This window comes from Phalacrocorax carbo, chromosome 13, assembly GCF_963921805.1.
Source record: "Phalacrocorax carbo chromosome 13, bPhaCar2.1, whole genome shotgun sequence".
NCBI classification, from domain to species: domain Eukaryota; kingdom Metazoa; phylum Chordata; class Aves; order Suliformes; family Phalacrocoracidae; genus Phalacrocorax; species Phalacrocorax carbo.
This window is the reverse complement of record NC_087525.1, coordinates 4,762,769-4,790,009: the sequence shown is the minus strand read 5'-3', so window position 1 is coordinate 4,790,009 and position 27,241 is coordinate 4,762,769. Positions and strand designations below refer to the sequence as shown.

At 54.3% G+C, this 27,241-nt stretch overlaps 1 protein-coding gene across 4 annotated transcripts in view; it reads right to left on the bottom strand.

The window, feature by feature from the left end:
- Window positions 1-992: 992 nt before the first annotated feature.
- The window catches only part of ADAMTS14 (ADAM metallopeptidase with thrombospondin type 1 motif 14), a 39,733-nt gene continuing 13,484 nt past the window's right edge, over window positions 993-27,241 (bottom strand). For 2 of the 4 annotated variants that reach the window (XM_064464625.1, XM_064464629.1), the window contains 19 exons: window positions 22,866-22,949; window positions 20,949-21,105; window positions 15,850-15,955; window positions 15,531-15,674; window positions 13,531-13,663; window positions 13,274-13,387; window positions 11,703-11,851; window positions 11,307-11,482; window positions 10,333-10,466; window positions 9,995-10,118; window positions 9,793-9,873; window positions 9,473-9,636; window positions 8,079-8,253; window positions 6,645-6,777; window positions 6,297-6,504; window positions 5,802-5,928; window positions 5,233-5,343; window positions 4,184-4,535; window positions 993-2,393 (listed from right to left, as the gene is read on the bottom strand). In XM_064464625.1, the coding sequence (XP_064320695.1) occupies window positions 2,360-2,393; window positions 4,184-4,535; window positions 5,233-5,343; window positions 5,802-5,928; window positions 6,297-6,504; window positions 6,645-6,777; window positions 8,079-8,253; window positions 9,473-9,636; window positions 9,793-9,873; window positions 9,995-10,118; window positions 10,333-10,466; window positions 11,307-11,482; window positions 11,703-11,851; window positions 13,274-13,387; window positions 13,531-13,663; window positions 15,531-15,674; window positions 15,850-15,955; window positions 20,949-21,105; window positions 22,866-22,949 (2,706 nt within the window). In that variant the 3' untranslated portion in view covers window positions 993-2,359. Of the gene's footprint in view, window positions 4,536-5,232; window positions 5,344-5,801; window positions 5,929-6,296; window positions 6,505-6,644; window positions 6,778-8,078; window positions 8,254-9,472; window positions 9,637-9,792; window positions 9,874-9,994; window positions 10,119-10,332; window positions 10,467-11,306; window positions 11,483-11,702; window positions 11,852-13,273; window positions 13,388-13,530; window positions 13,664-15,530; window positions 15,675-15,849; window positions 15,956-20,948; window positions 21,106-22,865; window positions 22,950-27,241 lie in introns of all 4 variants that reach the window. The other 2 variants (XM_064464626.1, XM_064464628.1) reach the window with 2 other exon arrangements.

The window sequence follows — 27,241 nt, the reverse complement described above, 5'->3', positions numbered from 1 at the left end:
AGGGGAAGGGGGTGGCTGCCGAAACGCGCCCCGGCGCTGGGAATCGCTGCCCACCGTGCCGCTTGTTCCGCGGCTTCAGCCCTGCCCCGCTCCCATCACCCCCTATTACCAGACCATAGCATCAGTTGTCAGTGCAAGCTCAGGGGTCTTCCTGGCCTGAACTGGCAACTCATCTTTATTTATTTTGGAATGGCTAAGCTATATATTTATGTGTGTGCATATATATGTGTATAGATATAGGTTTTCCTCCTGCTAAGCCAACAGCCGCAGGCACAGCCTGAGCAGGTGTATGGCACTGAAGCCACATCCCAGGGAGTCAGAAATGTGCTTTTCACTGTTGGCTAAATTGACTTAGGGTACTGCAGCATGGAAAGGGGCGGCAAGGCAAGTGAGAAAGCAGCTAACGGAGACAGGCAGCAGCAGGGTCAGGCTCAGCCCCGCGCCCCCGTAACGCAGCATCGTGCCCTTAGGGACCATACATCCAGGGGAGCGCGTCACTGCAGGCCTGCAGCACGATTAAACCCCCCCGGTAGGTTTTGTCCTAGGAGGATCCCCAGGAGACCACCAGCCATCCCATGCCCACAGCCCTTTGCAGCAGCAGGGACGGCTAATCCGGTGATCCCAACATTATCCTGCACCCTGGGAACAAGCATATTGTGCCACAAAGCCGCTGCCAACCGCAGCTAGAAACAAGCCTTGCAGGAGTGAAGCCGAGCCGCTGGGTGTCATGAAATATTATTACAGCCATTGCAGGGTACTTGTAATTTATATGTCCATGGGTTTTTCTGGGTCTTTGTCTTATTTAAGGGGAAAAAAAAAACCCAACATCTCAAAAGAGCTATGTAAAACTGGATGATAAAGAGGAATGGCTGGGTTGAAATAAAGAGGTGGTGGCTTGCTGTGTGATATCCACTTCAACAAGTACACACGGGTCACACTCATATTTCCCCCCCTTATAGACCCACCCCCCAAAATAAATCAACAAAGAGAGATTTCGACGTGGATTTTTTTTTTACATTATGTTAGAGTTAAAAAAGAAAAGAACCCAACAAAATTAATAAATATTAAAAGTTAAAAAGCTCTGAATCTCATATGTACAAAACTTTATACATCATCATAACACTGGACAAGGTTATATCACAGGAATGACTTGGTGTGTCCACCCAGCCCAGGAGGACACGGAGGGGGCCAGATGCACCCTGTCCTCACAGAGACAGGACCAAATCCCTGCTGGGAGCTGGGACATCGCATCGCTACATCCCCACACCACGGCTTTCCACGCACCGTGGCACCTGCATGGTGAGAAGCGACCCAACCTCAGCCCACCCAAGGGATGTCTTGCGCTTGGCTGGAATAAATATCCCAGTGCTGGGTCCCGGCCCTGCAGCATCACCACCCCAGAGCATCCACATGTGGCAGAGGGGGGGAGTTTATCGCACCCTGCTTTAAATAATCTTGCCCACCTCTCGGCTGGAGGTGGGCGTTAGCACCTGCAGCGCAGCCCCCTTGCCCTGAAGCCCCCACAAGGGACCCTGGCTGGGGGATGCAAGGGGGCTGGGGCAGTCCTGAGCCACAGCTCTCCTCTGAGGTATAGCAAGGAACCACTGCAAATATTCCTAATGCAATAAAGCACTAATGCCCAGGACAGCACTGAAGGGAGGGGTGCGACTGAGAATTTGGGAGGAAGGAGGGAGCATGCGTACGCGCACATGTACTGCACCCTGGAGACATTACAGGCCATTCGTGGTGGGGAAGGTTTTGTTTTAATTCAGTGCCTCCAAGGGCCACGGGGCTGAACACTGGAGAAGTGCCTTGCTTCGGGCAGGGAAAGGCAAAGGAAGCTCAGCCCTGCCCCAAGCCAGCCCAGTAGAGGGCTGTGGCACAGCCTGCATCGGCCCCAGTCCCCCTGCCCCACGCTGCTGGGGAGAGATGCTCCTTGAAGAGTAAACAAAGCGTTATCTTTGGCACAATAAATAAATGCTGGCGCTCCGGCGGAGGCGGTGCTGGTGGATAGGCTGGCAAGGGGCACGGCGGTGGTGTCACCAGCGCGAGAGGTGAACCCCACCCTGGTACACTCCCAGTACCGTGTCGATCTGTGGGTACCAATACCTGCACGCCTCGGACCCGGACTCCCCGCTCCAGCGTTCGGTAGGCATCCCTCCATCTGTCCACTCCCACAAGGTGTGCTGGTGGCTTGGCTCAGACGTGTGGCTTTCTCCCGTCTTCCATGAAGCCCACTTCATAGCAAAGGGAGGGGAGACCTCCAGCCTCAGGTGCTTTTAAGAGGAGTTAGATAAATGCTCATCCAGCCTTGACTCGGAGGTGATCTGAGGACAGGAGGGTGCACGAGCCACTCTTACTATCTCTCCAGCCCTTTTTGTACCATTGGGTAACTCCAGAGGAGCATTGCAGAGGGAGTCCAATGCTTAAAAACGTCAGGAATGCACAGAGGTCTCCATACGTTTCGATTAAAGCATGCACCTCAACCTCTCCCCTAGCCACGCCAGACTAGCAAAGGCTGAGGGGAGCTTGCACACTGACACGAGCTCCTCCGAGATGCTCCAACCGCAAGTTTCCTGCGGCCACACGGGTGCTACCAGTGCAGCGCTCTGCCCCTGCACCAACGGCACTGAAATCACCAGGCTTGAACAGCAGCATGTCCTAAAACCCGTGGGCTCCTTGGTGCGTGCCAAGCACCACCCCCCGGCCACCTCACCTGCAAGCCCCGGCCACCTGAAGCCAAACACTGTCCCTAGAGATGCCCCGTCCTGCTCCTGCGGTGGCCAGGGAAGCAGCGCCGCCAGGGCCAGTGGATGCACCTGCTCCCGAGAGAACCCGTTTTGCGATGCCAACCCGGTCTATCAGCCCAGCCTTGCCTTCCTCAGACTCCACCTCTCCAGCCCCAAAACCTCCTCCCTAACAGTGCTCACCCCCCACGCGAGCCCGCCTTCCCCCTGCCACCGCACCTGGAGGTGCTGGATGCCCTCAGCTGCGAGGCTGCAAGCGCCTAAGCACCAAAGCCACGGCAGCCCTCGGGGACAGCCCTCGGGGACAGCCCTCGGGGACACAGCAGGCCACCTGACCCCGCGCTGGGGAGGTCTGGAGGACTGTAACTCCTCCAGGCAGACCCTGTGCCTGGAGCTGGCCGGACACCAAGCAAGCTGCGCGCAGCCCTAGGCTTCTAAAGTGCTGTGCATATGTTTAGTACTTGGCAGAATATTTTTTAACGGCATCAAATCACCTCCCTTTCAGCCCCTCCCAAGCGACAAAAAGGACACAGATGAATCTTCCTCTCCTTTCTTTGCAACTGCCCCTAAAATCCACTGCTGGCTTCCCAGTCGTCTCCATTTAGGTGCCCCACAGACACTGGGTACAAGGGTGCAGGGATCAGGCCGGTGGTCCCGGGGAGGCTGGGCATCAGTATCAGCTCAAGGCTGGCCAAGAGCAAAATTGGCTAAAAGGTCACCGCTGGGTGACAGGCAATTTTTACATGTATTTTTGGTCTTAGACCTTGTTCTTATTGCTCCTTATTGTTGCTTGGACCATCTCCTGCCTATCCTACAATACAGGACAGAAGCTGGTCTATAGTTTTCACGCTCCGTCTTCCCCCAGGCATGTTTCCCAAACTCTCTACCCCAACGGGGACAGCCCAGGACAGCAGTTTGGGTGTTTCCCGACATTTCCCCTCCACCTCACCACCTCCCTCCGGTTGCTTGCCCCAGCTTCCCAGCACCCTCCCTTTGCTATCCCCAAGCTCCAAGCACCAGGGCTGAACCGATGAGCCAGGACCCTCCTCTCCAGCACATCTCGTGTTGCTGCTTGGGGCAGGGAGAAGGAAAAAGCAACATTAAAGCCCCCTCCCCAAATCTTTTTAGCACCTTGGAAGGAAGCGGCCCATTGCAGGTGATCTGCAACCAAGCTACTGTTGCTTTTTCTTGCTCCTTTTCACCTTTTTTCCATGCTGATGTCAAAAAAACCACATGCCACAGCTGGGAGGGCGGGGGAATCATGAGAAAAAAAGTGGTTTTCCCAGGGATTTCTGGGTGAACAGGTTTGTTTCCAAACCCAGCAGCACCACCTGTGAAAACCATCGCTGGAAGTGGGAGAGAGAGAGAAAAAGAGGGGGAGGAGGAGAGGGAGGAAGGCGAAAGGCTTCCCCTGCCCTGCAGTGGGAGCGGGTTACCTGGCTGCCCAGCCCCTGCCCGGCTCGCTCAGGTCTGGCAGCCCCCCGGGGGAAGCACCACTGCCGGGCATCCCTCCGCCAGCAGCTGGCCTGGCCCGAGGAGCCGGAGTGGGGTCCCCACCGGGTCCCCCCCGGGCAGGGGCGGTGGGGCGGGGGGAGAGCGGTGGAGCAGGGCTGGGAGCGCTGGTTCCCGGGGGAGCGCTGGGGCCGATGGCAGGGGATGAGCCGCTGGTGGAGGAGGTTTTCTTGCTGCAGGATTCGCAGCAGAGCTTGTTGTAGCCAGGGATGGAGCAGTAGCGGGCCAGGACCTCCATCTGGCAGAAGATGGACTTGTCCCCGAGGCAAGGCTCCCCTGGAGAGGGACAGGGACAGAGCCGCGTCAGACAGTGCAAAGGATGGGGGCAGCATTCGGCTCCCACCCCTGCACCTTCCCGATGGTCCCAAAGGGCATGGGGTGCCACCCTTGCAAGGTGCTGCCAAACCTGGAAGTGCTTTTTGCCCCAGGGCAGCAATTTTGGCAAAGCTTCTACGGGAAGGGGGAGTGAGGGAGTTGGGAAACAAAGACAGAGCACTCAAGGTTTCTGTGCAGGGGAGAAAAAACGGAGCGCAAGGGAACCTCCAAACCAGCATCTTAAAACAGACCGTGATGTGCCTCATCCCAGGTACGAAGCACCCTAAGCAACCCCTTGCCTGGAGCAGGGAGCAAAAGCCAGAAGCCATCTCCTCACTTGGGTAAACGCGGGAGGGCTGCAAAAAGTTCACAGTAAAAAGGAAACAGCACAAAACCCAGGAGGCGAAGGGAATGCAACACGGCGCCCAGCCGAGGGCAGTGGAAACTGCAGGATCCCAGACTCCACGAGATGGCAACCAAGCGGCAGGCTTTGCAGGGCAGGGAGCCGGCGTGCAGCAGCCGAGGGTAAAACGCTCCAAACTAGCTGCTGGCTGCGCATCCTCCCTCCCAGCCACCTGCGTTTCCCACCGGGAGCCGCGGAAGCCCTTGGGAGGGTTATCCCGGGAAGCATTGCCCTTACCCAGGCGGAGACACTTACTAGAGGAGATCTTGCTAACGGGGTTTTTGGGTCCATCCTGGGGCAACTGTTGCCCTTTGGCCGTGCCACGGTCGCCGGCGTCAGCGCTGGCGGTAATGCCGGAGAGCTTCCCTGCGGAGAGAGTGCCATCATGCCCAGCCACCACGGGAAGCTGGGGGCACTCAAAATACCTTAGAGGGGTGTTTTGGTGGGGGATTTTTTGTTTGCTTTAAGAGATGTCCTTAAAAACAAGGTCCCATGGGGAGCACCCTGTTAACCCAGCACTTAGGCCACCCAATAAACCTCCAAGATGAACTCCAGGATGCCCATCTCCATCGTACCCTGAGCTTATCACACCCCCAAACTGCCAGAAAACCCAAAACAACCTACAGCAAATATCAGGGCCAAGACCACAAAAGTGCAATATTTTGGCTGGTGTTTAACCCTTTCTCTGCCAGCATCAGGGATATTCAACACAACCTGCTTTGCCAGCATCCCCCTGAAGCAGAAATGGGATGGAGGCATGCAAGAGGGTTGGTCCCCACCAGCACGTTCCCCCCCCAGCTGCCACCTCCTCCTCCTCCTCTCACCTGGGCAGAGGGCCACGTGGCAGCCCTGGACGGCCTCCGGCTTGTCGCCTTCGCAGCGCCCGCCACTCTCACTGCCTTTGCAAACCACCTGCCGCTGCTGGACGCCTTCCCCGCAGCTCGCCGAGCACTGCGCCCAGATGGACAGGCGTTGGTGAGGAGTGGGGGGAGCTGGCACACCCCAACAGCCACCCCAGAAGGAGTATTTGCAGATGACAATGCCTCAGGTGGGTATTACTTTCTAATAAGGGCTTTTCCTCCACTCCTGTTCAGCAACCGCCCCCACTCTCAGCCGGGATGCGCAGGGATGCTATTCCCTGTCTGATTTTGAGTATCCCCACAAACTTCAATGAAAACATCACTGGCTCTCCTACCCTTATCCCCATCCCTGTGAGACCAGCTTGCTCTATAAGCACCTGCCCTTCATACCCAGTCCCTATACCCCATCTCCAGACCCCACCCTGCGGCCAGGAGCCTTCCTCCCCTGTCCCAGCTCACCTCCGACCAGGCGCCCGTCCTCCACTGCGGCGGGCAGGGCAGGCGGCTGCAGGGCCGGCGCGTCTCGGGCCGCTGCCCGGGGCAGTACTTGGTGTGCAGGGTGCGGTTGGTGCCGTCCTGCAGGCGCTGCACGCACTGCACCGCCCGTGCCTGCACCCCCAGCTTGCCGCAGGACTTGCTGCAGGCGCCCCACTCCTCAGCCACCCAGCTGCCGGCGGGTAAGACAGACACAGCGAAGGCGTTAGAGGCGATGCCCGTACTGGGAAGCAGCCGGCACGCTCCAAACGCAGCCCCAAATACCCGCAGTGGAGGGGATGAGAGCACCCTGGGCCACCAGGGAGGACTTACACTGGCTGGGAGCACTCCTGGAGGTTACAGCGCCGCCGGATCGGCTTTGGCTTCTTGCTGTTGTCACAGAAGTTCCTGTGCACCATCCGGTTGTCGCTCTTCCGCCGGCAGCCGTACTTGGTGTACTGGATGCCTGGGGGGGCAGAGCGTGGGTGGTGAGGCAATGGGTGCCGGGGTCCCACCCGATCCCCACTCAGTCGCTCTCCTACACACCTACTGGGACGAGTGCTCTCAGTGGGACCCAAGCCTTCACCTAGGCTTGCAGAGGATGCTTGTGTGGGTGCCGGACCCCCCCAGCCTCTTGGAGGCACCCAGGCTGCAGTGGGGTCCACGCGCAGAGAGGGGCGAAGCAGACCCAGCCTTTCCCCCATCCCTCCCCCTGGCTGCTCTCCCCAAAACCCAGGTCAAGACATCAGAGTTTCCTGGTGGAGACACGGCCACAAGCGCTTAGCGAGCTACAGATTTGGCTTTATTTCTCGAGATGGGGGGAAAAAAAGCAGCACATTGCAAGCCCAGCCAAAGCACTGGTATAATGTGCCAAATGAGCTGCACTTGCTTGGGAGCAGACCAGACCAGGGTTAAGCCAGCGTCCAAGAGGAGCTGCCTGCCATACTGCCAGGAGCCCTGCAGCAGCAAGGTGCAGGGAGCCAGCGAGGGCTCGCTTTCCAGCTCTGCAAGTCCCAAAACCTTCCAGCCGCGAGCTGGACGGCACAAGGTGAAAGCACAAGGTCTTCCCCATCATTTGAGGGTCAGGTAGGTTGGAAGTGACCTCTAGGTCTCTGGTCCAGCACCTGCTCAGAGCAGGGCCGGCGTCAAAGATGAGGCACGGGCATATCGAGGCAAGGCTTTCATCAGCAAACCCCCGACGCCAGCATGCAGGCACACATGCTTCCTCCCAGAGGGAAAAATCCAGCAATAACGCTGCCAGGAGCTCACATGTGCTACCTGCCCTCCATCACAGCACCTCCCAGTATGTCCACACCTATTTCCATGCAAGCTTTAGGAGCAGTCATCTGCAAAATCGCTACTCGTTGGCTCAAACTGAGCTAAAAACAGCCAACGAATTAAAACCTCATAGCAGGTACATGGACAGACAGACAAAGGTATGCATACGTGATTGCATAAGCCTGTTTTCATAAGAAATCTGGCTAAAATGCTCACCTAAACTGCTCTGCAATAATGGTTTTTAACACTCAGGTTCCCACGTGGTATTACAGGGATGAAACAACATGGGTATGGGTGTGGAGAAGAAAACCAGGCCTCCAAGCAGTACCAGGTCTAAAGCCTTGCCATGTGTGATCTTGGGGAGAAACACTTTAAAACAGCATCTGCATGTTTCCAAGCCAGAGGTGCCCCAGAGGGCTCGCAGGCTGCCTAACACACGCAAGCATCCTCCCAAGCACGCGCTGTAGGCTGCTACGAAGGGAAAGCTACCTCCTCCGCATGCCTTGGAGCACTGAGACCAGCTCTTGAGGGCCCACTCGTAGGAATCCATCTCCTCAAGCAGGACATTGTTGTTTCCAATCATGGGCAGCAGGTCTTCGTGGATGATGTACCGGTACATCAAGCTGCTTCTCACCTCCTCCTCCTCCTCCTCCTGAGGGATGACCTGCAGGCAGAGAGAGGACAATCGGAGAGCGGGGAGGAGCAGGAGTGATGCCACGGGAGAGGGAAGGGAAGAAGAGGTTATCAAAGAAAAAAGAAGTGAACAATGACCAGTACACACAAGAGTATGAGAAACAAAGCCTGTTATTACCTCCCACACGATTAGGTGGGCTCTGAACACACAGTCTACCCTTCGGGAACGTATCTCTCCAGTTGTGGAGAAAAACGCTGCCCAAACATCCCAACTCCAGCCTTGGGTCACATGCCCCTGGCCTCTCCTCTGACCTGCAGGACCACAGCCTATGCCCAAGCCAGTGCCAGCCACAGGGACAGGGGGACTTCAGACCTATCCTTCCCTGGGTGCCCAGGGAACCCAATCCCTAACTCCCCCAAATACCAGCTTAACTGGTGTAACAAGGTGAGGCCCCACCTCGAGTGCTGGGCTCAGGTTTGGGCCCCTCGGGACAAGAAGGGCCTTGAGGGGCTGGAGCGTGTCCAGAGAAGGGCAGCGGGGCTGGGGCAGGGTCTGGAGCACAAGTGTGCTGGGGGGCGGCTGAGGGGGCTGGGGGGGTTTAGCCTGGAGAAGAGGGGGCTGAGGGGAGCCCTTCTCGCTCTCTGCAGCTGCCTGAGAGGGGCGGGAGTGAGGGGGGGGCTGGTCTCTGCTCCCAAGTCACCAGTGACAGGACGAGAGGAAATGGCTGCACCAGGGGAGGATTAGATTGGATGTTAGGAAAAATGTCTTTACAGAAAGACTGGTTGGGCACTGGAACAGGCTGCCCAGAGAGGTTGGGGGAATCGCCATCCTGGGGGTGTTCAGAAAACACGTAGATGTGGCACCTCAGGACATGGTTTAGGAGGCCTGGGGGTGTTGGGTTGGCGGTTGGACTTGCTGATCCTATTAAGGTCTGAAAAGACTTCTGATTCTATGATTCTATAAACTGAGATGTGGAGTCACAAGCAGTTACTGCACAGAGCAAAGTACAGCTGGACTCAAAGGCAAACACCCGAGCAGTGCATCCTTATGCCAGTCTTGCACGCAGCTCATTGCCCCTTGCTTTGGGCTAGCTCATTTCCTTGGTTTTAATGACATGTCACCCTACGTCCTTTCTCAAGCAAAGTCCTTCCATCACCTCCTACATTCCATCTCAGACCACCTTCCCTCTCTGTACTGATGGATGATGGTCATCCCCAACACCCTCAGAGGATGTGTCAGCCAGGCTTACCAAAACGCTGATGGCCTCGTGCAGAGGACCGCTGGTTTTTAGGCTCTCCTTGCCATGTTCAACTGTGTATTCCCACTCCAAGCCCATCTCAATGAACACGTGGCTTTTGGCTTCTCTGCCCTTGGCGTTAAGGATGAAGTTACCCGTGGCTTGATTCTTAACAGCTGGAGGAGAAAGGAGGCATTTCAACATCATTTCCTCTGGCCACTTCCTTTGAAGGACTGGAGTGACCCAAATGAGACCCTTTGGGTGGGAATTTTCAGAATAGGGCTGAGAAACAGGTAGCAGATGGAGGGAGAGGTGAACTATCGCATACTCACCAATGCTGTGGGGTGCCGGCTCCATCTCTTCTATCTGAAGGTGCCGTGCCCCAGCTGGAATCTCAAACATCTTCAAAACACCTGGTAAAAGGGAGGGAGGAAGGAAGGATGAAGGGAAGAGAAAGAACAGGTTTGCTCCGGCTGGACACACACCCGCTCACACCTGACCGAATCTGTGCCCAAGCACATCCAGCCCACTCACCCAGCTGCTTGGGGGTCTTGGCCAGTGTGCCCTTCACTGTCCGGCAGTGGGAGTTGTCCCCCCCACAGACCCCACACTTGTCGTCCTGCTTCAGGGAGCCGACCTCCTTGTCACAGCCGACGTGCTGTCACCCGTGGGGAAGAGAAGACAAGCACGGGGTTACATCCCTGCAGCCCATCCTGTCGCCCCACCATCCCCATAGCCCTTTGCTGCCCACAGGGTCAGTCCCCGGGCTGAAAGATGCATCCCCAAGGGGTGGCGGGTCAAAGGGATGCACATCATGTTTCCCGGACAGTCAAAGGACAGGGACAGTCACGCAGCAGCCGTCAGCTCCTCACCACGCACTCGCCCCGGACGCAGATGCTGTAGGGGTCTCGGTAGCTGCACCGGGTACCGTCATGAACAACCTGATTCATGAACACCACGTCCCCCGTTCCCTCGGACTGGCAGATCAGCTCACACTTCTGAGCATCTGTGGCAAAATAAAAAGTAAATGGGAAAAGGGGGGTGGTGGAAAAAAGGGTTTGAAGAAATGGATTAGGGTGACCGAAAATATAAACCCATCTCAGCTTGTACCGCTGAGCACAGCTAGATTTCCAAAGCCCAGGCTATTTTGTGCCTTATTTTGCCACATACGTTTGCTGCTCAAGAGCCTGCACTTTGGCCCAGCACACCTGGGAAATTAAAAGAAGGCAACTGGACTGGACATGCTCCGTGTGATTCTGTGATTCTGTGACACTGAAACGCAAGACGTTTGGCTGCGTGCATCAGGGACGCCAAGCCTGGCAGGCGGCCCTGGCTCCCAGCCCAGCCCGGAGCAGCACGCTCCCCGCTGCGGCTCCAGGAGCGAGCAGGCAGCGCCGGCACCCCACCGCCTCCAAGGAAAACAATTCCTCTGCACGCCAGAAAACGGAGAGCAGAGATAAAACTTTTTAAGTAGCACAAACGGATTTGTCTTTGGCTACGCTTACAGGGCTTCTCCTCTTACTAGTGCAGGAGGAGCAGGGAGAGGTTTTAACATGGGCTGAGCTTCTCGGCCCACCTTTGCCGTGCTTTGGGACAGCAGGAACCAGAGCAGTTACTGGGTTTCTCTACCTGACATGTGAAGGCAAGCACAAGAGATTGATTTTAAGGACCTGGCTGCTTGGTGCTGGCTTATTGCACACCCAGCAATTGTTTCCAGCACCGGAGATTTCCACAACCCAACATTTGTGCAGCTGGCGCCGTCCCCATCCCATGGTGTTGGTCACCAGCGTGGCTTCCTCTGGGAGGGAAGGCAACTTGGCCTGTGCTAGGACCCGCCACCACTCACCGTCGTGATGCTCGTAGGGAAGCCAGGTGTGCTTGCTGTTCTGGTGGGTGTAGTAGGAGTTGCGCTTGGAGCACTGCTGGGCACGGAAATCCTGGTAGGGCCCCGGGCACTCCTCAGCGTTGCACACTTGGTACTCGTAGGTGGCTCCCGGGCAGTGGTGCCCACCGTATGCTGGGCTGGAAAATAAAGTGGGTGGGTTAAAAGAGCATTAGCCAGGGGGGATGCCGTTCAAACGCAACACAGCTCATCACCCAAATGCATGGCACAGCCCGGGAAGGAGCCGATGTCCCCATCCCTGCCGACCAGGCGCACAAGGGGAAGAGCGAGGAACCTCTGGCTCTTGGCCAATTCCAGCTTTATCCCTGCTAAAAGGAGGGAGCCAGAGGCCAAACATACGGCGGGTTGTCGCAGCTGCGGCTGCGCGAGCGCACGCCTCCCCCGCAGGTCCTGGAGCACGAGCCGAACTTGGACCAGGAGCTCCAGCTGCCATCCTGGCTGTAGGGCTGCTCCGACGTCTTCCAGATGCAGTGACCCTTGAAGCACCACTGGAAAGGAGGAGGAAGAGAGGCGAGCTCAATGCCTGCCTCTTCCAAAGCGCCCAGCACCAGCAGAGCCCCCCTACACCCACACCACTACCAAAATGCCTCACAGTTTGCAACGCGCAGGAGGAAGGTGCCTCCACCATGCCCTCGGGCATGTCCCTCCCACAGGACGCAGGACCGGGACTGGTCCCTGGGCGTGGGGCATCAGGCCCACCCTCCAGGCTGGTCTGGGGATGAGCAAGCTGCATCATTTCACAACCAACCCAAGAGCACAAGCAGCCCGTGGCTTTGCTCTGAGAGCCCAGCACAGCTCCACGGCCGGGACTCGCAGCAGAAAATGCAGCAGAGGAGCAGGGATAAGTGGGGCAGGCTCCCAACACATCCATGTGTTGGATCAGGTAAGAAGAGCCTGCAGCTGCATAAACGTGCTCAAAAACTCAAGCAAAAGGCTGCAGAAGGCACAAGCTTGGGGCACGCAAAGATCCTGCTGCAAAACAAATCCCTTTCTTTCCCTAACACCAAATTTTTGAGTTCCTGGGCTGGTTTTCTCTCTCCAGTCAAACTGCCTCTCCCTCCCCATGCAGAAACTCGGGCAGGCACTGAGTTACACCTGGGTCCGGGACTGGATCAGCCCTGGGGATGTCCCCCCGCTGGCACAGAGGGGATGAACCCTAACTTTTCCGCGGAGCACAGCAGCAAGATGCTGGGCATTTTGGTAAATGAAATCCAGAGCTCCGCACTTCTTCCCAGGCACACATGCACGCGATGCCTGGCACGGAGCGGCAGTGTCACCCCATGGGCACCCAGACCCGGGGTTTAACTCCAGCCCTGGGAAAAGCCCGGCCTGTGCCCATCATGGGCCTGAAGGAAGGACCTCCCCAGTCCAGATGTTGCGGTCCTTTGGAGCCTCGTGTCAGTGTGACGTGTAACACACCTGTACACAATTCAAAAAGCCTCATTTTGGAAGTTTTTGGCAAACAGCCATTCAAGCACTCGAGGAGGCAGCATTTTCAGTGAGATTGCTGGGATTTATGCAGAAACTTATCAGAAGTTGTGGATACTTTGTGCCCTTCCATTCTCTGGCAAAGAACCACCCACAAAACCTACATGGGCCGGCAGCTTTTCCAACATATCCACACTTTCATACTGTGCTAATGAGCACGCTAAGAGAGCCTGAAGTAAAAGCCTGATGACATCACGAGGATGGATGTACAATGACATCATTACTCTTCTGCCAGGTGACAAAACAAGCCCCGCTTCTCTGCGGAAGGACGCAGATCAGAAGGAAAACAAAGTCCTCACCTGAGCACAAACTGGGCAAAATAAGGAGTAACACCAGCTAAAAACCAGGCTCGCCGCTGACTGCTGCCCCCGAGCGTGTCCCTGTCCCCTCCCAAGGGAGAACCAGGCAGGACCAGCCCCTACCTTGCCTGGAGAGCACTCGGTCCCGTCCAAGGGTGGCCCCTTCTTGGTCTTGCAGAAGTAGGGGTTGTCTGGGTGACTGCACCACAGCTGCTTGCAGGGGTCGAAGGTGCGGAACTGGAGAGCACAGAGGAGCTGGGCTGGGATGGCAGCGGGGAGCCCCGGCCGGCTCGCAGCACCCCTCCTCACCCCTGCAGCACCTGGCTGGGGGTCCCAGGGGGGCAATACGGACACGCAACCTGTATTGGCCCCATACTCACCGCCGTACATGTCTTGTAGCCAACGCCAAAGTCGAAGCGGCACTGCTCATCCATGGAGTAGTTAATGCCCGGCAGCTCGGGTAACGTAGGCCACTGGTGCTCAAAGGGGTCATCCAGGAGGCAGTCGTAGGAGCTGCGGAGATGCAGGGCAGAGGGAAAGCAGAGTCAGACACAAAGGACTTCCCTCCTTCACCCCTTCCCTCACCTCCAGCCCTCTCTCCAGATTCAGATAGAGAAACCTGAATTCTCTTGGCGCTGACGCTAACTACTCACCACCGAAAAACATGTTTTCAGCAAAAAAAAACGGCTGCTTGGATGTATTGGGCTTGCATGGCAAGGTTTTGGTAGCGGGGGGAGGGGGGGGTGCTACAGGGGTGGCTTCTGTGAGAAGCTGCCAGAAGCCTCCCCCACGTCTGACCGAGCCCATGCCAGCCGGCTCCAAGACAGACCCGCCGCTGGCCAAGGCTGAGCCCGTCAGCGACAGTGGTTGCGCCTCTGGGAGAACAGATTTAAGAAGGGGAAATAAAACTGCAAAAGCAACTTCCACCAGAGAGGGGAGTGAGAATGTGAGAGGAACAGCCCTGCAGCCACCAGGGTCAGTGAAGAAGGATGGGTAGAGGCGCCCCAGGCACCAGCGCAGAGACTCCCCTGCAGCCCGCGGCGAAGACCATGGTGAGGCAGGCTGTCCCAGTGCAGCCCGTGAGGGTTAACGGTGCAGCAGAGATCCACCTGCAGCCCGTGGGGACCCCACGCCGGAGCAGGTGGGTGCCCAAAGGAGGCTGTGAGCCCATGGGAAGCCCGTGCCGGAGCAGGCTCCCAGCAGGAGCGGTGGCCCCGTGGGGAGAGGAGCCCGCGCTGGAGCAGGTTTGCTGGCAGGACTTGTGACCCCGTGGGGGACCCGCGCCGGAGCAGCCTGTTCCTGAGGGGCTGCACCCCCTGGAAGGGACCCACGCTGGGGCAGTTTGTGATGAACTGCAGCCCTTAGGAAGGACCCACGGGGGAGAAGTTCCTGGAGGGCTGTCTCCTGTGGGAGGGACCCCGCGCTGGAGCAGGGGAAGAGTGTGAGGAGTCCCCCCCGAGGAGGAAGGAGTAGTAGAGGCAACGTGGGATGAGCTGACCACAACCCCCATCCCCATCCCCCTGCACCGCTGTGGGGAGGAGGGAGAGAAATCAGGAGTGAAGGTGAGCCTGGGAAGAAGAGAGGGACGGGGGGAAGGTGTTTTAAGACTTGATTTTATTTCTTATTGCCCTCTTCCGATTTGATTGTTAATAAATTAAGGTAATTTCCCCAAGTCAAGTCTGTTTTGCCTGTGATGGTAACTGCTGGGCGATCTCTCCTTGTCCTTATCTCGACCCATGAGCCTGTCTTTCTACTTTCTCTCCCCTGCCCAGCTGAGTTGGGGAGTGACAGAGCAGCTTTGGTGGGCACCTGGCATCCAGCCAGGGTCACCCTGCCACAGCAGAGTCCCCCAAAGACAAGCATCCCTCCCCGGCCTGCACCTCGCTAGGGGACAGAGCACCTTGGCACTAGCGGGTACCACCACTGCTTTCCTGCTCCTCCTTGGCCCTGATGCACAGAAAGCTGCTGACTTCTTTCTACACCTTTTTTTTTCAGGCAGCACGGAACATTTTATAGCCTAAACCACACAGGCTGCCCAAAGCAAATGGCAAAAATATTTGAGATCTGGATCTGGGCTCCACCAGCAGAAATCCTCAAACAGTTGCTCTGTTGACCTCTTCAGTTTTTATCAGGCTCCTATTTGTCTCCAGCCTCCACAGTCCAAAACCAGTTCATACTTGTACAAGGAACCAAAGCTGTTAATAGAAGAAAAAGGGAGAACAACCTCCCAAAGACCCATTTTTGCTGTTCTGGCCAAAAGAAGCAATCCCAGCGGGGACCTGACCACGGCTTGCCTCACGCAGGAGCTGCTGGGTACAAAACGCAGGCAGCCACGCCGTCTGAAGGGAAGAACATCCCCTCCTCATTAAAACGGACTTACTGAATGTAGCGGTTGAGCTCCTGCTTGCTGCAGCGGGACCAGTGGTAGCGGTGGAAGGCAGCCTGGACCAGCGGCGCCATGATGCTCCCCATGCCAGTCTCGTCGGCACAGCGGTTGCCCTGGCCGTCGTGCTCCATCCCTAACCTGGCGGGAAAAGTCAGCGTAAAGTCAGGTTCCGAGGGGGATTTACACCAGCCCTTTCAGGCCGCGGCGGCGAGCGCGCCTGCACCAGCGGGAAGCCCCTTTTGCAGAGGAAGGGGCACCAACCGCACTTGTCCACACACTGAAGGGTGCGGCCAGCTCTGCCCCCCCGACTTACACGTGGCCAGTCTCGTGGGCAACGACAAAGGCTGAGGAGAAGCCATCTTCGTGGTTGAGGGTGCAGCTGCGCAGTGGGTGGCACATCCCTGTCACCGGCGCGTAGCCTGGGGCAAGAGAGAAGGGGAGAGGGAGGGAGGAGAGAGAAAACCTTTGAGGCGGGGGGAGAAAGTAGAAAATTAAAAAAAAAACAAACCAACAACAAACCCACAGCCTGGCTTCACTGCAACAGGAGAAGAAGAGGAAGGCACCAAAGAGGAGGAGCTGCCCAAGTCACTTGGATGGCAGCCCAAGGACTTGCTCACCAGTATGACCATCCCGGCTGCCAGTGCCAAAAGCAGGCTGAGGTTACGCTGAGGCTCGTCAGCATCTCTCTGCCCTCACGCCAACGCACCTGGGTCAGCGAGAGGGCAGCCAAGGGACCCACGGATGCTTTAGCAGTGTCGGTGACCACTGCCTCCCAGGCCAGAAATGGCATTCCCGTGTTCTTCTTTATTAAAAAAATTTTAAAAAGAAAGGAAGATAGAGAACGAAAGGCATGACATGTCCCCCAGAGCCCCACCAAAAATACAGCCTCACTCACCACAGGCTCCAGGGCACCCCCGCCATGCTCCCACACATGCACCCGTACAAGCCCCAGGCATGGGGGCACCCCCCCGCCAGACAGAGCCGGGGAGGACCATGCACCTCCCCAGCCCCCAGCCCTCGATCAAGTGCAGTGCAGTGGGGCAGCTGTGGGCAGGGAAGCCTTCCCCCTACCCATCCAGCAATGCATCATCTTGATTTCGGTTTATTTTCCTTTTTTCTCACATCCTTTCTGCCCAATTCAATTAATTCCTTGGCACCTTCTAGAATTTACTTTCAAAATTTTTCTATTTTTTTGTCTTTTGTTTTTTTAAAGACTGACCCTTTTTGGCATCAAGGGGAAGGAAGTTAGTGAAGGAAGGACTTACAGGTCCGAGAGGCAAAAGCAGGGCAGGACCATGCTGGATAACTCTGCCCTGGGGACAGTGATGCTCGAAGAGGAAAGCTCAGTGAGCCAAGAGGAAGGCTGAGCTGAGCAGGAGAGGGGTGCTGATGAGCTGAGGGTAGAGGCACACCCCTACACCTGCCCTCCTGCAGACACCCCAGCCAAAATATAGGGTCCACCAAGCCCACGTGCCACCACCCTTGTGTGCCACTTGCTCCGCACCAAGCCAGCGACTCACGATTAATCGCCCAGGAAGCGGGTGGAGAAGAACGATGTGATTGTACTCAGCTTAATTCCTAAGCTGAACAAGCGGGTGGCTCCCGGCACCATGCCGCTGGCCAAGGACAAGAGATTAAAGCAAAAATAAAAAGTTTCCTACAGCTCTGCCCTAAAGTCAACAGTAATTGACTTCGTGGCTGTGCTGAGAGGATTGGATGCCTGACGGGACAAGGGACGGGTTGCTGCTGCACCGCCAGACACCCAGAAGTTACCATCACCCCAGGCAGAAGGCAAAAGCAAGCGGGTTTGGGGCGAGCATTTCCCTCGATACTTATCAGCTGAGTGGAGATTTTCCAGGGTGTCCACCTGCACTGGAACTTCTAAAAGAAACTTCTCATGTCAGAATAATTTAATTTTTCAAAACAAGCCCAGACACAAACCTTTGAGAGGCTCACTCACGCGGTATTTTGTGGGAAGCAATAGATGCATTTTTGCCTGTGCTCCAAGTGAAGGAGAAGTCGGGTGAACCCAAGTTGCCAAGCAAAAAAGCCCAAGATTAATTAAATACCCGATTCTCATTACATGCAGAGCAAGCTCGCTTCTGCCTGAAAAGCACCACGTGACTTCAGAGAAACGTCCACGGTGACAAGGATCTTCTCAGAGCAGCTTCAGTAAATACACTTGGGGTTTTATTTACTGGGGAAAGTGTTTGTTTTTCTTCTTCCCCATATTCAAGTGGGCAATGAGATGTACTCCTATGAACAAATAAACTAAAACTCCTTAAGAGAGCGGAGAAATTACATGCTTAGTGGGCCCTGCACTCAAAAGGAAAAGGTAACAGGCCAAACTAAGAGCTTGAGAGAAAGAGTCAGATAATTGGGTTTAAGTCAAATCCTGGATAAATAAAAGATTCTGCCCCCCCCCCCCCCCCCCCCATGAAACTTTCCACAAGAAAGTGCAAAGATGTGGAAAGTCTTCTGTACAAGGGTAGAGCAAATATATTTTGTCTAGGATGAAAATGGGACGCATTCCCAACTGAAGAGGCTCTGGAGAGGGGATGGGACACAGGAATATGAAAAGGTGGATGCTCAGGAAGGCAGACACTGGTCTCTCATAATTAACACCCCAGTGAGAACTGGAAGAAGTATAAAGGGTTCTCTACAGGAGAACGATGGTGAGAAGTAACTACCTGGAAAATACTTCATTGGTAAAGACTAGATTGGCTTGCAGATGCTTGCCAGACACACACACAGGAGAGGCGGCATGTCCTCGCCATCCCGGCAAGACACAGCCAGTCTCTTGCTTCCTCCAAATGCACCTTATCCCTCTTTATGGACATTTCCTACCTGCTTTCAGCCTCTCTGACCTTCTGCATGGACCACCCACCTGCTCAAAGGCCAACCATGAGTGATTACAGGGCAACAAATTAAATCTAAGCAAAAGCATCCTTCAGCCTGGGCCAGAAGACCCTCCGCGCCTGCCCGCTGCGGAGGAACATGGCATTCTCTTCTGGTTTAGACAGGGTTCAGCAGCAATTAATAATTTACAACCCATCTGTCCACCGCCGAGAGGCATTCCCCTTTGAAGAGCAGAGGTTTATTTGCAACCCACAGGCAAGGGCAGCGCAGCTCAGCCGCCCCTCCTGGCCCTTCCCCTTCCTGCCTTCCAGCTTCCCTCGACTCCCAAAGCAACAGTTACATCAGCTTTCCAAAATCTCTCTGTGTTGGCCATGACTTCTCCTACCCCCATCAAGAGGTGCCACCAGCAGAGCTGTTGCCAGCACCGAGAAGTTCTTGTGAACCTCCTTAGGGCTCAGCTCGGACCCACAGCAGAGAAGAGCTACACCACGAGGCCGCGACGCTTTGCGAGGACTTGCATTCCGCTTAACCAGTGCCTCGCCAGACCAGACACTGGCCTGGTTTGCTGGCCAAGGGGAGATGACACAGCACCGGGGGAGGTATGAGCCGTGTCTGGTGGGGATGTGGTGATGGAGCACGGCTGACTTGCCGGCACAGACCACGGACATAGCCTGGGCTAAGAGGACCGCACAGGTTAATGAGTCGGGTTTAGCCCTGTCTCCGTTGCTAATTGGGCACACAACTGTAAGGAGTGATGAGGCATGAAGCTAAGCAGGGGCTTGACATTTAGGCTCCACTCCTATGTCCTTGTGACTTGGAGGCCTTCATCCTCAAAGGCTTCCTTTCTCCCAGCTCGTTCATTTATGCTGTAGGGTCTTTGGGGCAGGACCACCTCTGCCTTCAGCTCAGCTTCAGGCAGATGCTTCCCATACCCGCCCGAGCAGGCAAGATGCTTCCCAACTGGCACATACACCCTACCACGGTGGCTAAAGAAGCCAGCAGGTATTTGCCGTCACCTCAGCAAGCCACTTAGATACTACTTATGAACATACACGCCATGAGCAAGTACTGGAGGTGCCGTGGTCAGGTCTTTCATTGCATACAGGCCTGAGCTGAAAAGGGATGATATGGAGCTAAAAGGACATCGTTTCGAGGAAAGGAGGCAAGAGTAAGCAAAGTGTTACTATTCCAGCAGCCCCATAAGAAGGCAGCTCCTGATGGGTGAGGAGCACCCACACCTTGTGACATGCAACACAGCCAGGCAAGGACACGGCAGCCATGAGGACTTCTGCGGAAAGCAAACATCCCTCCTGGAGATATGTGAAAAGCAGGGAGCCAGATCCATAGGGAAAACAGGAAGGAGCTGGAGTGAGCATCCCTAGAGCAGGGCTACTCCATCATCTCACAACTCCTTCCCACCAAGGGGGAGCGCAGCCAGTCTCCCCCTTCTGCCAACATGCCAAAAAAGGTCCTCTCACCAACACCTTTGGACACAGTCACTTTGCCAGGAAGGGTCTAGAAAAATGAAACAAAACCTGGTATTTCACCCACGCTGCCACGCGACTCCGGACAAAGTGCCCAAGGCAGGTCAATGGTTCAGCAGGGAGGCTGTTGGCACCACCCAAGCTCTGCTCTTTGACGACCAACAGCACGTTCAAGAGGGCTTCCAGCTGGATGTCTCCTGTGGGTCACACCCTGCTGCAGGGAGGACCCCTTTCAGGGAGGTAACTGAGACGAGGACAGGACTCCTTTTTCCACCCCTCCTTCCTCCCATGTGCACCAGAAGGGCTCTTGCTACAGATCAGTGTGGCATTACCAGCACGTCTGTGGCATCAAAGGGAGCCTCCTGATGGGAAGTTCAGACCTTGCCACCAGTGTGGGAAGGAGGAGGTGGCAACTGGGAGGCAGCAGGCTTAGGAGAACTGGCAAAAGTCATTTCTCATAATGCCACCAAAGCATCTGCATTTGTAATGGAGCCGGGAAATGCCAGAAGCTTTTCCTGCAAGTTTTTAAATTTTTTTGCCTGGTCCCTAACTTCTCAGACCGTGCCAGCGCAGCCTCCGCACCGAGACGGTGAGAGGACTATTGCCATCCCTCCTTACGACCTCCTCTTTGGCCCAGGGTTTACTCAATGCTCCCATGTCCAGTCCTAAGAGAGCCAAGAAACCAACCCATGTAAAACCAGGTTTTAAGGGTCCTCCAGGGGACAGAAAGGACTGATTGGCACCATGAAGCTTCCTGTGGTATTCCATCTTTTTATTGTTATTTTTAAGCCCTTTAGGGCACTTTGGGACAAGGGGAGGATTGGTGCATGAAACCAAAGTAAGGGCAGAATGAATAAAGATGATTTTTTTTTTTAAAATCTGTTCAGGTTGATGCTCTGGATTAATCCTAATTTTCTTCTACTTCACATTTTTAAAAAAAATACCAATTTTTATAACCTTTTTCTGGACCTTGCTGGCCAAGAAACAGACTGTGTTTGCAAGAAATCCTCTCCCCTCACTGGCTTTCCCCCAGCAAACTGCACATACCTGATCGAGATAAATACAGTACCTTGCATACCTGCAGGACCAAAATCTTGCCTGGTGAGGAATACAGCGTGGTCATGGTACTCGGCGTGCTCTGGGTCGGAGCGCTGCTGCGAGTGAGCCCAGCGGCAGACCTGCTCCAAGCTCCGAGATGGGTTCCCTCGCTCTATCAGGCTGACTGACTGGGTAAAGAATTAAAAAAAAAAAAACAACAAAAAAAAGGGAAAAATAAAAAATAAATTGAAAAATGGGGAAGTTAGTGGGGGAGAGGGAGCCTGCCAAGAGTTTTGGGGTTGGAAAGACTCCTAAGCAGTGCTTCTCTATCATTAGAAGCAACAACACCCTGCTTTGCATCTGCAAAGCATCTTGCGCCTTTTTTTTATTTAAAAACAGCAAGGAAAACATTCCCACAAAAGGAAATCATTCCCACAAAAGGAAATCATTCCCACAAATGGATGTGGTCTGGTACAGGAGGGTATATGACACTCTTTGGTCACACAAGTGCTCGGGGAAGCAGTAGATAAAAGAGGAGAGAGCAGCTGGGAAGCAAAGAGGATTCAGATTCCCAGATCCTGCACGGGCTCCTCGTCGGCACATCACGGGATGCTGATGCTCAGCAATGAGCAGAGCAATGCTCCCCTGTAAAACTCGACCCACAGAGACCGAAACCCCAATAGGAAATAGGTGGAGGTGTCCAGGGCTGTTTTATAGCAGTCATCTTGTCTTTCATCTTTTTTTTTTTTGTTCAAGATTACCATTTAGCACAATTACACTCTATAAAATAAATTATGGTCTATGAAATAAATTATGATTTCAGGTAGGTACCTGATGAGCTGCAACAGCAGTAAGAAAGGTAAGAAATACTGCCCTTCCCCTGGCCTTTAAGTGGAAGCCACAGAGGTTTTATCCTACAAAGTACGAAGTGGGAGACAAGAAGCCACAGGAGGACTCGCTCAGGAAGCATCAGACCTAAACAGTGGTGAGCTGAGATCTCGCCTGGATTCAAACGTCTGCTCACCCCTGGGTCTCTAGGAGGCAATGGGTTTTTGCCAGCCAAGCAGATTTCTGTAACAACCAGGGTATTTCTCCAAGGCCTAATAAGGCTTATTTGTGGACCACACACACAGACATCACCATGTTGAGTCACGAATACCCTTGCTAGAACGCTTCATGCGTAGGATAGGGGCTTGCCACAAAAAGTACAGCAAACCACATTGCTTTAAAGAAAATCTTTTGGCTGCCATGTTCAAACGAGCCTTAAAAAAATAAATGTAACCTGAGAAACCACATGAAACCTTCCCATGCTTTTTCTGCCTTTGCCCAAGCCACCCAAGAGCTGCAGGACAGCCAGCGAAGCCTTCCAGGGCTGCTGAGTCAAGGCTGGGACACAGGAGATCCTGGCCTTGGCTTCTCCTCACTAATACCCAGCTCCTGCCAATTTAGGAAGCCACCTTTGCCCCATCACCTACTGCCTAGAGCTTCTGAGGAAGCCTCAAGTGTTTTTTCCCCATCCTCCAGACCAAGCAGATAAAGGCTGATTGCAGCCACCCGCCATCTCCCAAGGGACCCCTCTTTGCCCTTGGGCTGGATGGCTGTGGGGCTCTCCAGACCTCCAGGCTCCAGAAGCCAGCCAGATCAGGGTTGAAATTCATCCCTGCTCAGCACAGTTGTCACGTGGACTTCGATGGCTGACCTGAACGGCCACATTTTTCCAAGCCAGGGCTTACCTAAGTGCTAAATATTATGGTGACGAGACACTAAGCCACGGTGTCACTGCACGCTTGCCGGCCTTGGGAAAGTGGCAGCTGCCTGCTGTGCCTATACTGCATTCCAGCGACCCTCATTCCCTCGCAGGGCAGGGCTCAAGCCAAGAAAGCGGCCAAAAAGCAAGGGCCAGCCTGAAGAGCATCCCCTCCTCGCCACGCCCGAGTGCTGTACTTACCTGGCGGTATCCCACCATGATCATCCTGACCAGCACAATGTTGATGTGAACACCCAGGGACTCGTCATGATAAATTTCATCCACCTAAAGGGAGGGAAATAAAACAGAGAAGAAGTTAAGATCATCCCAGCTCTCAAGCCCTTCCAGTCCTCCACCTTCCCACGTTCAGCATCCCATCCCGCTTTCCAAGACCGCACAAGACCAGGCGCAAAGATCTCATCTCCTTCCCCCCAGGCCCAGCTTTATTTTTCTTTTTCGCCTGTGTGAAAACCATGAAGTCAAAAACCCAAGCTTGAATAAGCAAGATTTCCCCAGGATGGGTGACTCAGATGGTCAGTGACATCACCCATTCCATCAACAGCATGGAGGAGGGCCTGTGTTTCCCACGGGGGCTGCATCCACCTCCGAGCACCTTGCAATGAGCCATTGCCCCCTTTGGAGTATGAATTTCTCAGATGGAAGGAAACGCTTTGGACTCCAGCACCCTTGCATTTGGTGGAAAGAAAAACTGGTTTTTTGGGAACAGTGAGCGATTGTATCAAAGCAAGGGCATTACTCAGTTATACCGGTGAGTCAAAGTTGACCTAGCACTTCAGAAACCCCAGGAGAAGACAATACAATGACAAGAAGAGAGCGAGCTCATGAGTCAATAAGATACCTATCAACGCCGGCGATTGAAAATGACTTTGCAAAGGAAATAAGGAGCTATAACCTTTTCCTTCTGCGTTTCTAGGATGAATAAACAAATCCTTCTCCTAAATGCTACCCAGAGAAGAAAACATCCAGACGAGAAAGGTCCCTATGAGCTGAGCGTGGCGACAGCCAGCCACCGAGAGAGGCGCTGAGCGGGCAGCCATAAACCCACACAAGCGCAGGAGATCCTGCTCCCGCCTTCATCCACCTGCACAGGACATGTGAAAATACAGCTCAGACCAAAAAAAAACCCACTGATCTTTAGAGAACGAGACTTTCTTATTCCCCAAACGTCCCCAAAATGAACGCTGCCGCAAACGGGGGTTCAGTGCAGAATTTGAGGAAGTCAAATTAAAACCATTTTTAATATGGACTAGAATTAATGTTTAATTTAAAATACACTTTTCAACTTTGTCCAAGAAAGGAATAATTTACCTCGGTTCTATCATAGCTTTCCAGGCTTATGGACCTTTCCTCTTTTTTTTCCCCATTCCTCTTGGCTTTTTTAGGCTTACATTTGAACTCAAGGGTTGGGTGACAACCACCCTTTTACTGCTGCCTGCACCCAAGCCTGCCATTTTCTAACCTGCAGAAGTGCTTTACAAGCCCCCCAATTTATAGGCTGTGCTTCTGTTTGAAATACCCACTCAGGCCATTTTTAAACCCAAAGACCCAGCATTAATGTCTCCCCATGACAATTAATACTCCCACGGAGCGGCTCTGAGCTTTGCAGAGGTGATGCAGGTCCTGAGCCTGCCACATTTTGAATGCAGAAAAACTGATTTTAAAAAAATCAACAAAATAGACCAGCAGTCCATCCCCATTAATGCACCCCTTCGGGTGCAGAGGCCGTAAGCCCCGTGGGGTCATTGCTTCTGCAGCATGGAAAGATAACGCTGCACAGCCCATCCTCAGCTCACCCCTGCTTATCGTGGTTGGGATGCTCCATCACACTGCATCGGTACCTTTTAAAGACATTTTTGTAAGAATAATGAGAATATGACGGATTTCTTCCAATGCTAACTCTTTTTTTGGAGCTGCGTGCAGATGGGAGGAAGGCCGTGCAGCACTGCAGCTTGCAAACATCACTCATACCTACAGTCCCACCAAAGTACGAAGCATCCATCCCAGCAAGGAGCTGCAACACCCCGGAGGGGGGGGTTCATGCTCAGCCTCGCGTTTTGGGATGCAGGACACTTTGGCATCCTGGAGAAAACATTAGCAGATCTGAGAAGTCCCGCATCAGGAGTCTGACCCTTTACAAAAATATTCCAGCCTTAACGCATGTCGCACGTGAGATAATATAAAAGGGCAAGAAATGGGGGGAAAGAGGGAGAAATGAAAAATATGCTATGGCCCTGAAGAGCCGGAGAGCTGGACCTGGGGGACAGTTCAGGGGAACGAGGGGGAAAACATGTCCATTCCCTTCACTTTCCAAAATCTTTACGCATTTTCCTTCACCACCAGCACTTGTCGGGAGCTGGAGCACCATTAAGCCTCCGCTTCAGTCAGCGCCTCGGCATCACCCACCAGCACTCTGCCGCGTGCTCCCGAGGACCTGTCTATGCACGGGGATGAACCGTGTTCCTGCCTTAGCGACCTCTCCACCCGTGACAGCTCCCATCGAAGCCCCTGCCTGACCTTGCCGTGACTCAGAGCATCCAAGGGAGCCCCGCAGACCTCTCCCTGCCCGGCTGCGCAGGATATTTTGGCAGGATGCTCGGCAGACCCAGCCAGCGGGAGAAGAAGAGGGTCGCATCCAGGGGAGGAAGGAGCAGGAGCAGAGGAGCTGTCAGGGCAAGAGGTTTGCTCTGTGCCGGCTGACCCAGCACACAGCCCTCCTCTCAGCAACATCTCTTCTTATCCGTGGTGCCTGCAAACAGCCCCCAAGTCTAAGAAGAGCTCCCCGCCCCAAACCGTGCACCCCCAGACGACATTAGCTACCCCAAGAGAAAGAAAATATCCTAAATTTGGGAACAGCAATACTTTTCACAGGCGTTGGCAACTAAACTCATCAACACCCTCCCAGCGCTGCACATCCTTCCTCAGCCTTGCTAGAGAAACGGCTATGGACAGCAGCAGGACCACGAGCAGCTTAAAAACAGGTTATTAAGGGACTAAGGCACAAGAAGCTGTATTACTCCAAGATGGCATTTAATCCCCTAGATCTTCCTTTTAAAGCAGTGCTAAATCCCACTCTCCTTCAGCTAGCAGGAACTAGGTACCCCTCCAGCCTCTGAGCCAAAGGCTTTAAACCCTAAACCCCAGCCCCTATTTTGTCTAGGGGAGGGCAGCATTTAGGCAGGGATCTGAACCTAACAGATACCAGCTCAGCAGCAACCTTTACGGTTAATTCAGAAAGCAGATGTGGAACCAGTCTGCCCGAGGCTACAGACTTCCCTTAATAGCCAGATATAAATAATTGATTGAGAAAACAAAGAAAAAAAAAAAATCAAGAAGGGCTCAGCGCCTGCTGCCCATCAGCCCACCCTGGAGCTAGTTCAAACTGGCAGAGGGGATGGAAATGGGCCCGGAGAGAAGTTTGCAGGCTTGGCACAACTCCCCCCTGCGGGTGCCGTTAAGCAAGTCAATGCCTTCAGAGAAAATCCCTCCAGAAAATACCTGCTCGGCAAAGGGCTCCAGTAAAGGGACCCACATCCTTGAAGACAGATGGGATAAAGATCTTCTTATCCCTCTCGCCCACGTGGTTAGATGCCCAGCCTGTATAATACTGTCACCTGGCAAGAAATGCTCTCCTACTTCATTTAAAAGAGGATTTTTTTTCTCCTAAAAAAGACCAGCCCTTAAGGCTAGCTGTGTGTTAACAGCAAACCAGCAAGAACCACCAGCCCACAGGAGCCCCCGCAGGCAACTCGAAAGCTCCCAGCCCTGCAACGCCGAGGGGACGATGCTGAGCTTTACAAAGAATGAAAGAAACATTAAAACCCTATGCATCCTCTCTGAAATACTCAGTGAATTTGCAAAGCGCGTGCCCCACTCCCCCCCCTTGAGACCCTCGCTGGGAGAGAGCAAGGCTGCCTACCTAAGTCCCTGCAAGCCTGGCCAGCCCCGCGTCTGCAGCCCCAGACATGAGATCTTGACAGCAAACCACACTGGCAACGTCTAGACCTTGCCATTCTTCAGGGAAGGAAAACAAAAGCGAGAAACACGAGAAGAATTTGCCAAACCAGCGGAATAGCTGACATTTCCAAACCCCAGATCACTTACTCAGAACAGCCAAGTCATCTTTAAGCTCCTTTCTTTTATTCTCTCGCTCCATTTTCGTGCTGGTGGATTCACCCCGAGCCTGTTTGCTGGGGCTGAGGAGGCAGGAACAAAGGCAAAAGTCCTCATGACCACGTTACCGGGCTTGCTACGTGCACTTGCATTCCCTGCAGGGATGCACACCACCCTCTGCAAGGGCTGAGCCGCGTTAGCCACATTTTCAATATGGAGGAATGGAGGAAAGGGGAGGTTTGCTCTGCAGAGCAAGACTCTAGATTTTATCGCAGCTCTCTACGCAACAGGCTGTGTTGTCCCAAAAACATAGCAACAAACACGTGAGCCTATATAGGGGGGTGGGAAAAAGCACATACATGTGTAAGAGAGGCATCAGTATTTTTTGCTATTATCAGTTAGCAAGGAGATGGCTCATGAACCACCCAAAACAAACCCATGCACCA